Source organism: Phyllopteryx taeniolatus, chromosome 8 (genome assembly GCF_024500385.1).
Source record: "Phyllopteryx taeniolatus isolate TA_2022b chromosome 8, UOR_Ptae_1.2, whole genome shotgun sequence".
NCBI classification, from domain to species: domain Eukaryota; kingdom Metazoa; phylum Chordata; class Actinopteri; order Syngnathiformes; family Syngnathidae; genus Phyllopteryx; species Phyllopteryx taeniolatus.
This window is the reverse complement of record NC_084509.1, coordinates 29966518-29976946: the sequence shown is the minus strand read 5'-3', so window position 1 is coordinate 29976946 and position 10429 is coordinate 29966518. Positions and strand designations below refer to the sequence as shown.

At 39.7% G+C, this 10429-nt stretch overlaps 1 protein-coding gene across 1 annotated transcript in view; it reads right to left on the bottom strand.

The window, feature by feature from the left end:
• Nucleotides 1-3234: 3234 nt before the first annotated feature.
• The window catches only part of LOC133482570 (alpha-2-macroglobulin-like protein 1), a 30690-nt gene continuing 23495 nt past the window's right edge, over nt 3235-10429 (bottom strand). Inside the window, exons 28-36 of the mRNA XM_061782845.1 lie at nt 9846-10008; nt 8718-8914; nt 8431-8646; nt 6963-7081; nt 6398-6488; nt 6238-6306; nt 4602-4707; nt 4380-4421; nt 3235-3695 (exon numbers count right to left, since the gene is read on the bottom strand). Of these exons, the coding sequence (XP_061638829.1) occupies nt 3679-3695; nt 4380-4421; nt 4602-4707; nt 6238-6306; nt 6398-6488; nt 6963-7081; nt 8431-8646; nt 8718-8914; nt 9846-10008 (1020 nt within the window). The 3' untranslated portion in view covers nt 3235-3678. The remainder of the gene's footprint in view (nt 3696-4379; nt 4422-4601; nt 4708-6237; nt 6307-6397; nt 6489-6962; nt 7082-8430; nt 8647-8717; nt 8915-9845; nt 10009-10429) is intronic.

The following is a 10429-nucleotide window of genomic DNA, read 5'->3' as shown; positions in this document are numbered from 1 at the left end:
TTGATTTTCATTGTTCCCATGACAGTGACAGCATTCTATTCTATAACCCCCTATTGACAAGCTTTGATAGGTGTTGGAGAATGTTGGCGAATAATTAAAGGTAAAGGCAATGAAGAGTGAGTTTTTATTGGCCAGGGTGGGAAGTTGTTGTTTTCATTGTTTATTTTCGGCTGCAAACCAAACAGACACAATGGGAGTCGTACTGTGAACAGGACATTAATGATGCAGAGAATGATGAGCAGAGCGGAAGCTTCACACGAGGAGGGTTTGATGGGTTACCTCTGTTGAGCTGCTGGGGTGCTACTGACAGACAGGGGAGGGGTGTATGTAAGAGGGAGAGGCTCTTAACAGTGAATTCTCGGTGGAGAGAGCATCTTCACATAAAATGTCAGATACTGTGCAACTCCTGTTTTGATAATTAAAGGTAAAAGTCAAAACAAAAGAAGATGCACAAGTTCTGTTCTGGCTTTGTTGACTGAAATAAATCTGGTGATAGAGTGAAGTAGTTATTTCAAGCAATGGAAAGTTAGACTGCACTTAAAAGTACACTAACAAACCAAATGAATGAAAGAATCATTTGTCACCAAAGCAAAGCTGTCTGACATTTGAAGGTCAGAGTCACTCCAGTGTGTGAGTGTACCTTTTCACTGGATTACTACAACACTAGTAATTAGATTTCGTGTAGTGTCGTGTTTCGAGAAGTTCTCTTTCCTTGCTGACAGTTTTTGGGTGTTACTTCAGCCGTTGTCAGAGCTGTCACGCCGAAACTGTCAGCAAGGCAAGAGAACTTCTCTTTACAAAAAAAGTAGAACAGTGATTCTTACTTCTCGCATGGCTGTAGAGGACTTTGGGAAGCTCTTTCCTCCAGTTAAACTGTGGTACCTTTGTTCCAAATCAGATAGCCTCTCCTTCTCCTGTATCACAAAGACAAATCTTGTAAAGCGATTCCTAAACATATTCTACAGGCCAATGAATAAAGTGCAATGCATTCAAAACTGTAGACATTATTTTTTGCAATTAGCCAGCATTTGAATCATGAACCTTTTGGCGCATTTGCAGCGTGATGGTCCTGTCTTTGGCGAGACGCTCACATTCCTGAGATGCCTGGAGGCCCAGCTGGTTGGCCTGGTTCTCCAAAGCACACACTTTCTCCTGAATAAGCGCAAAATAATGTCATTGGAAGCTACAAACAAAACAAAACAACATAAACTTACGACCAAGTATCTGAATTGGTTAAAGTATGAAAGAACAAATTTAATTGTATTCACTTCACAATACACTTGCTGCTGTTGCACATAATACCCGCTTCCAAAGCTTCTCCATCCTAACAAATGACCACATGTGACATGATGGCCACATGTGACATGATGGGTAAATCACCACCAAGCCATCCATCCATCCATTTTCTGTGCCGCTTATCCTCACTAGGGTCGCGGGCGTGCTGGAGCCTATCCCAGCTATCTTCGGGCGAGAGGCAGGGTAGACTCTGAACTGGTCACCAGCCAATCGCAGGGCACATACAGTGGGTACGGAAGGTTTTCAGACCCCTTAAATTTGTCCCTCTTTGTTATATTGCAGCCATTTGTTAAAATAATTTAAGTTCCTTTTTTCCTCATTAATGTGCACACAGCACCCCATATTGACAGAAAAATAACAGCCATAAGTATTCAGACCCTTTGCTGTGACACTCATATTTAACTCTGGTGCTGTCCATTTCTTCTGATCATCCTTCTACACCTTCATTGGAGTCCAGCTGTGTTTCATTATACTGATTGGACTTCATTAGGAAAGCCACAAACTATATAAGACCTTACAGCTCACAGTGCATATCAGAGCAAATGAGAATCATGAGGTCAAAGGAACTGCCTGAAGAGCTCAGAGACAGAAGGCAAGGCACACATCTGGCCAAGTTTACAAAAAAAACTTCTGCTACACTTCAGGTTCCTAAGAGCACAGTGGCAGCCATTGAAGGCTCACAGTCACAAAACAAATGCAGCATTTGTTTTAAAAGAGGGGAGTATGCATATGTTTTTGCTCATATGAAAACCCATGAAAAGACAGCTGTTTCTCACGGAGGTATGTTTCTGTTTCAAATCCAGTATAATCCATGTATTTTATGTGAATTGAGCTATTTTTTCTTGGTAGGCAAATGATGCCAAAATGAAAATGAATGTTTTCTTTTTAGTATTTAATACAACTCCAATTCCAATGAAGTTGGGACGTTGTGTTAAACATAAATAAAAACAGAATATGATTTTCAAAACATTTTCAACCTATATTTAATTGAATACACTAAAAAGACAACAAAGACAAGATATTTAATGTTCAAACTGATGAACTTGATTGCTTTTAGCAAATAATCATTAATTTAGAATTTTATGGCTACAACACAATATTTTATTCCACTGGTTTTAAACCACAAAATAATCCTGAAATGGGAAAATAACACCAACAGGTTGTTGCAGCCATAAAATTCTATGTTAATGATTATTTGCTAAAAACAATAAGGTTTATCAGTTTGAAGATTAAATATCTTGTCTTTGTAGTGTATTCAATTAAATATAGGTTGAACATCATTTGCTAATCATTGTTTTCTGTTTTTATTTAACACAACGTCCCAACTTTATTGAAAAAAAATTGCCAGTTGGAGTCAAGTTTTTTTTTTAACTTACTCCACTGGCAATTTTGTTTGTACTTATTTCAAGTCAAAATTAGCTTGAAACAAGTGAAAATTGTCTAAAACCAGGTTACTTTTTATGTGATGAGTCTTATTTTAATTAGTTTTGACCATTGTAACATTACTGCTTCTGTAAATTCCCACTGTGATTCTGAGCGTACGACACGAGAGTGGCTTGATGTTGGTGTCTGTGTTGACCATGAATTTGTCAGTCGACAGATCTGGCATGAATGTGCCAGTTTGTAGCAAGCAGAGGAGGACATGGAACTGCTTCTAGCTGAGTAGGATGGTCATGATAATTGAAGGTTGTTGATCCTCAGATAGTGACGTTTACCTTTTATCAATTGTCTGAAAACCTTATGTCTTCCTTGCCTTTACTCTTCCTGTGTGGAAACCAAATTTGACAAGCTGACAGGCTGTTAAATCCTGTCTGTCGATATATGATGTACTGATGTAATCTGTATTGAAAAAAAAAAATACATAAAAATATAGTGTATAGAAGAAGGTGCCAAGATGGAAGTAGACTTGAAATGAAACACTATGACACTTTTTTTTTTTGCTTTGTCAATTTTATTACATGACTGTTACATTTCAAATTGTATGGTACTGTAGTGATGAATTTTATCTACTTATAAAATGGTACGGCACCATTCTAAATGCGCCCACTCACATAGCATTCATTTAATCAGTTATTGGTACCTTGCATTATCCTCCACTTTGAGTTAAAAACATGGATTTGTCAATCCTATTAAAACTGTTACACAACACAGTCTGATTTTCTTGGGTTCAGTGTATTAAAAGTGTTAACACATTTCCAGTGTTGAGGTGAGGAAACAATATTTTTTTAAAAGAAAGGAACACACAGAAAAAGGAAAAGAACATCATTTGCAATCACAGGGATTCCCTTAAAATCAATTCACCAATGGAAAAAAAGTCACATCTATGTTTGATGAACATCGAGTCTTCCAGATGAGAATCTGAGTAGTCTCCTCTATGTTCATTTAAACCTCGTTGACACCTGCAAAGCAAACACATTTCAATTACTATATATGGTCTCCCAGTATGTATTGCATAACCCTAACCAAAAGGATCCCCCTTTCAACTAGCATTACTATTTGAGTTGATTGAAATTAAATTTTGAAATAGAGTGAAATCTCTTGAGGTCAAACAATTGTTTCCAGGTCACTCGTTGACTTCCAATTTGTTGGACTTTTGAAACTATTTCCTACAGGAAACAATACAAATGATCTGATAATCCGTTTAACTGTCACCATAAAACCTTGAATAACTATAGGTTGTTTTATTACCGTTTTAATATAACTGTCATAAAAATGCAAAATACTTGATATTGATGTAGTCAGAACACATACAAAAATAATACGTAAAGTAACAATGTTAACCACTGTCCAACTTGAAGTGTATGGTTTATGGTTAAGCTGTAGGTTTTTGTGTGTGTGTGTATGTATGTGTGTGTGTGTGTGTGTGTGTGTGTATATACACACACACACACACACACACACACATAGAGACATTTTTGGGGGGGACAAGTGTTGCAAAAAGCCAAATAAAAAGCAAACCACATTATCAGAGCTTATTCTGAATTGAGGTCATGCTTTTTCCTCAAGTTGTGTCAAATTACTTTTAGACTTCAGGATTTGAATTTCCACTAAACCAAGCGTAAAACTAAATCAATGTGACTTACGCTCTGCACAGGGGGACGTGTACTCTGTCACGGCCACATCACCTGCAAATAAGATAAGATAATAGTACTTTAAACTTTTGGATACAAGTATGTTCACTTTCTTTTTTCTGCAAAGATTAAGTCACTGGTTGGTAGCAGCAGAGTAAAACAAGCACAATTTTCAACTATATACAAGCCAGTGTTATGACATGAAAGGGGACGATCATAACAGGAGGATCTTACTTGTCTGGTAGTAGTCGTACACTTTGACCACAGCTGCTTTCAGGTTCCTGACAGGCACGTCTTCCTCCAGTGTGACGCTGTAAACCATCGCCTCACCTTTCTTCAGCTGAAAACACAAACCACACGCCAATGAAGCCGCGTTTCGACCATATGGACACAGTTCAACTCGCCATGACACACCATCTCTGATCGGGTATGCGTTTCTACTGCAAGGTGTGTAGGTGGGAGGGTTATAACTGCATCCTCCAAACGAATAGTGTGGCTTCTGAGCAGTACACAGTAAATTGAAGGAAACCGTTTTTTGGGCTCTATTTTCAAATCTGACGTTACGGGTGTGCGTAACTGTACGCCAAGGGCGGGCGGGTTAGACCAGTGTTAGTAATTTGGTAGACCAGCGCAACCTTGGGGATCCTAGAAGGGCGGGCTGCGCCACTGTGGGCGAGTCTCCAGCCAACTTCATTCACAGCCCATCAAAGTGGTTCCTCTCAGCGTTTTCCACGAAAAAACGTGGTTGCCCCCCCCCCCACCCCCTTCAGAAAAAAAGAAAAATTGGAAAATAAAAGAAACCAAAAATCTGGAAAAATAATCACTGAAAAATCTTGCGGACGCCCAACTGCGAAATTTGCGGGGGTCCACTGTAATAATAATGTGTTCAATGAATTGTTTTCTACAATGATTCAGAGGGTTTGAGCCTCACTGTTCTCATATTTAAGAATGGAATACATCTGACATCCACCACAGATGTGCACAGACCTCAGAAACTGTCTGCCTGGCCCTGATCAAATGCACCAAAATCGCATTAGACGAGATGCGCCAAGATTTATACGTGGTCTTACCAGGCGTAAGTTTAGACCAACTTCGTGCCACCAAATTGTCACTCCCCCGGTGCACATCTCCAAAACGAACCCTCACTGCACCGGAACGCCGAGCATAGCGCAGACCGGTCTGCCAAATTGGCAAAGACGCACCGCGAGCCTTGCATTTGCACGGAAATCAAGAGCCACCCGTTTTTGCGCTTCGCTCCAGATGCACAGTCTATGAAACTAGAGCCCTACGTATTAAAATAAAGGGCAAAATTAACAACAGTGAGTCTTCCATGAATATTTACACTTCCTGGTTCAATTAAAATTAGTATTTCAACAGTCCTCTTCATCATGCTGTTCAAATTTCGACATCATGAGACCAAGATGACGCGTAGCAATTGATCAACAGTACTCGCCACTGCAAGGCTTCAAACTGGATTTTTCTCAGAGTGAAGTGGCCACTAAGCTTTTTGAGTGTCACAGAGTGTCATCAGCTGGTTGTCATAGAAACGGACATCATTGGAAATTTTCATGGTTCAAACACCTGTTGTTAATTTTGCCATCCAGCCAACTCCTTGTCCAGTTGGACATGTGCATTCAAAAGTTTCGATGAGGTCAAATGGAGTTTTCCTGTGAAGGGTTGTGCATTTTCGGTCATCCTGCAATTTTAATCCGAAAGACCCCCTAACATCTTGTGAGTAGTAGTATTGAAACTAAAACAACCAAAAATGACAACAGCTAAAGAAGCACTTTTTCATTGATACAGTCCAACTCTGCATTTTATAGAGTATAGGTTTTATAGATTTAAAAAATAATAATCAAATTGTTCCTACCCCGTCCAAGTAGATGTTGATATAACCTTCATCCAGGTCAACGCGCTTCACTGAGCGGTCTTTCTTTAACTAGAACATCACACAGTAAACTGCCATCAGCGCAGTTCCAATGACAACAGGTGACACAAATATGTGAGGGCAGAAGAACAAATGAACCCACCGACTCCAGAGAGCTTTTATCCAAAATGTGTCCGGACAGGAGTTTGATGTTAATGATGACCATGTTCGTCTCCTCTCTCATGCCCTGGTACCTGCAAACACAAGGCAATGGTTTCTCTCTCTCATCATCTCTTGCAGATTATGGACAAAAAGAGTTCATTTGGTTTGGCTATCAAAATATGTATTCATTCATAATACATGAAGGGGCTAAAATAAAAACAGTGAATAAAGATACAACGAAACAAAGCATTTCCTTGTTTTGTTCTTGCACTGAGGGAAAAACGAGAACAAAACTTTCAATTTAGATGGCCTGATAGCAGCAGCATTTTGGAGCCAAAACAAAATCACACTTTCAAGCTTTCCAACACCTCTCAGCTGTGAAAAAAATAACTTTTTAGAGTACTGTACAGTATTAAATGATTATATTATACTGTATCATATGAGACGGGATAAAACAATTAGGCTCAACATGCTTTGGAGGTCATTTTATGCATGCAAATCACATGTTTATTAGACAAGCTGGTCGATGACTGTCGAGGCAAAGACAGATACGCGCACACACTGACCTGACATGGACAAAGAGGATGATCTGTGGCTTGGGGGGGTTGCACTTGGAGATGGTATTAGCGGAGATGTCGAAGGCGGAAAAGTCCGGAGGAGGGGGGATGTTGTAATGCATGGAAATCTGTGAGGGGACAGGAAGGACCAACATGTGCTCTTAAACCTCACTTTCATCTTACAATTGCAGGATGTTAAATAAGACAATCAAAAACAGGGATGTAGGAGGAGTCAAATTATGTCCCTCAATGTACAATCTACACTACAGAACCCTAATGGGCTAATTATTAGACCCCGGGGTACGCATACTTCTACCCAAAAAGGTACAAATACATTCCCAAGCAGAACCCTTTTGGGTGCCGACCATTTTATTAAGCTGCTGTTGTTTTTGAATGCCAGAATGTTGAACAGTCATAACATGTCATAACATAGACCAAATTCAATTTCAATTGAAATCACGTAAAATATTTGATCTGATTAAATCCTTACACGTGACAAACTCGGGCCCGCGGGCCATATGTAATTCTATTTGGCCCAAATATGTGTTCGAGCTGGCCTGTCGGTATATAGCGCATGCACCGCTAATACTACAAATCCTAGAATGCTTTGTTCGTGTGTTGGTGCGTCAGTCGAGACCAGCGAGCGCCCCCCAGTGCTACCGAGGCTTCTCCGTCAAATTTACACCTCCCCACTGACTTGTTTGTCTTGTGTGCAAAGTCAATGTGGCTGTACCGAAAGAATAGAACATATTTGAAAGAATGTTTTCTTTCCACACTTTTTCTACTCCATGGCAGGGACTGTTAATAGTTGAAAGGTTGGATTTTCATTGAAGTACAATATTTGTTGGGAGTTGTTTTGTTATTAGTCTTTGAAAAAAGATTTCCTTGAAAAGCTACAGATGGAAACCAAATTATTTATTTTATGAATCAAAATAAGAAACAAATACCACTGATGTCTTCTATTACAAATTAGAGTTCTTGTGTTTATAATATTAAAGTTTTGCTTATTCCAGATTCAAACGGGATAACATGCACAATCACAGTCAATATTCAATAAATATTGAGTTTGGCCCAAGACTTTGTCCCAATTGAATTTTGTCCCAAATTGAATTTGAGTTCGACACCCTGCCTTAAATGATTTATGTTTTCTCAGTCCAACCACTATTAAATATATCACGGTCTATTTTAGTCATTTCAAGTACTGTCAATTTTGTGAAAATTCACTTTGGGGGTTGCCGTCAAAAAGGTCAATCGGGCTTTCATGTGTGATTGACTTGCAGACATTTCTTTGAGCAATATGGCGATGATAATTTTGGTCATGGTAATCGTGACGTGAAATGTTCATACCATTTCATTTCCAGCTACCAATGAATAAACCTGCTAGGATACAATTGTCGAAGCAAAGTAACTGACAATTATTAGCATGCATTAGCATTAGCCTTGTTAAAAACTGCTAAGCTGCCAGCTAAGATCGCACCTGTGCCAGAACACAGCTCTGTCCCTTTGCTTTGATCGTGTACTCTCCGGGGACTTCGCTCAGCTTCTCCTCCTGGTACAGGAGCCGATTTCTCCGGTCAACTATGAACTGCTTGTTCAGACCTCCTAATGACGTCACCGTCACGACAGTCCTGCCTCCAACGCTATAGGTGGCGGCACCGTATTTAGCCAGCGCTTGGAGGGCCACCACGGTGTCCTAAGGAGCATATGAGTACAGAGTCATTAAGTCTGCCGAGTACGGTAGAAACTTCTCACAATTTTGCCTACCTGTGTTGAAGAAAAACCGCCGTAAGGATTTTGCTGCTGTGTGAGCCAGCGCACAATGCCAGAGCTGTAGCCTAGACCAAAATTTGGCAGGACAGGGCCGGAGAGCAGTGCCAGCAGCACATAGGAAGTGATCTCCACCTCCAGAGAATCCAGTCCTTTCATAGAGGCCCCCGTTCGCTCCCAGTGGCGGGTTCCCCCTGCCGCAAGAATATTAGCAATCAAAATGTATCACAGAAAGGACTGGGAAACATGACATTGAGCTCTTTGCTAACCATTAAGTACTGAGGCTGAGAGCAATAAAAAGTGCAGTATAGGGCAGGGATCAAGTGTGCTGCTGGAAATGATACAATTGTACTTCATTGGTCTAAAAATATTTTTTTCCCTCCAAATAATGCATCTTTGGTCATCTATGACGTATAGCGACAGGCCGAAAAATGAAATGTTCTTCCACTAGATTCCAGAAGGTACATAATTAGTGCGGATACATACATCATTCATAATTAGTATATGTATATATGTAAGTATATATATAAGTATAGTGATGGCCCAATAAACATTTGGAAACACTGGTACAGGGAATGTGGAATTCAGGGTATACTGTAACTGTGGTTTTTTTTCTTCTTCCCAAAACAGGGACAACTAAGAACAACAGAACGAGCGCGACAATTACGTTTAAAAAAAAAATACCGGTCATAATCCTCAATTTTGATGAACAATTTAAGTTCACTATGCCTTTAGTTACAGTGATGTAAAACTGCAGTGTATTATCATGTCAGCTATATATTACCTTTGGTTACCTAATTTTGAGACAAATGCTCGGGTCAAGATGACCACAACGAATCCCATCTCCTACAGGCCTATGTACCATTTGAACAGACACATACTGTACAGCGACTTGCACAATCTAATGAGATATACAGTACAAGAGCTGTATCAAACATTGTGATATTATAAAGGTCAGTTTTGATTGATACTGTCAGATGTAATTCCTCTTTATCACTGTGTTTATAAATTAAGAGTGGAGTATAACTGCAGTGTACATACTTGGAGCCGTTTCCATTCAACAAAAATGAAAGGAGATTTGAAAGGAATCCGACATTGCGTCATGTGTGTAACACGATGATGTACCCATTGTACTGGACTGCTGGTGCAGGTAGCTGACAAGCTTGAGCCTCATCGCCTCGTCCCTAGCCAGAGTGAAGGTGTAGGCCATCAGCGCTGTGGTGTACAAATTGTCCATTTGGCCGGCTGCCTCTTTCAGACAGCCCAAACACCTCTGGATCACAGGATCCTGTCATAAAACACACACAAAGATATGAGGGATTGAGTAGTCTCAAGAGTGAACTCATAATGTGACTGGTGACACCGCCTATACTGTAAATACTGTACATGCTTTTTTTTCCAACTTTCTGGCATCAAATCAGACTAAACATGTTTTGGTCAATTAGGATTACCAAAATTATTTCTATTCGCTAAATGCCCGAAAAATGAGAATGATTTTTTTTATACAGTAACATTACGAGGCCTTTATAAACAATTTGGGAAAAGCCAGACGATGATGTTATTTCTTTGGAAGCTTAATTAGAGCCATATCTGTGGATGTATTTTAACGAGGCACACCTAAGACCCACTGCTTCTTTGTGTGATATCATGAGAAAGTTAAAAAAAAACTAAATAAACGCCCAAGATATCTGGAAGAGAATTGCGGACTT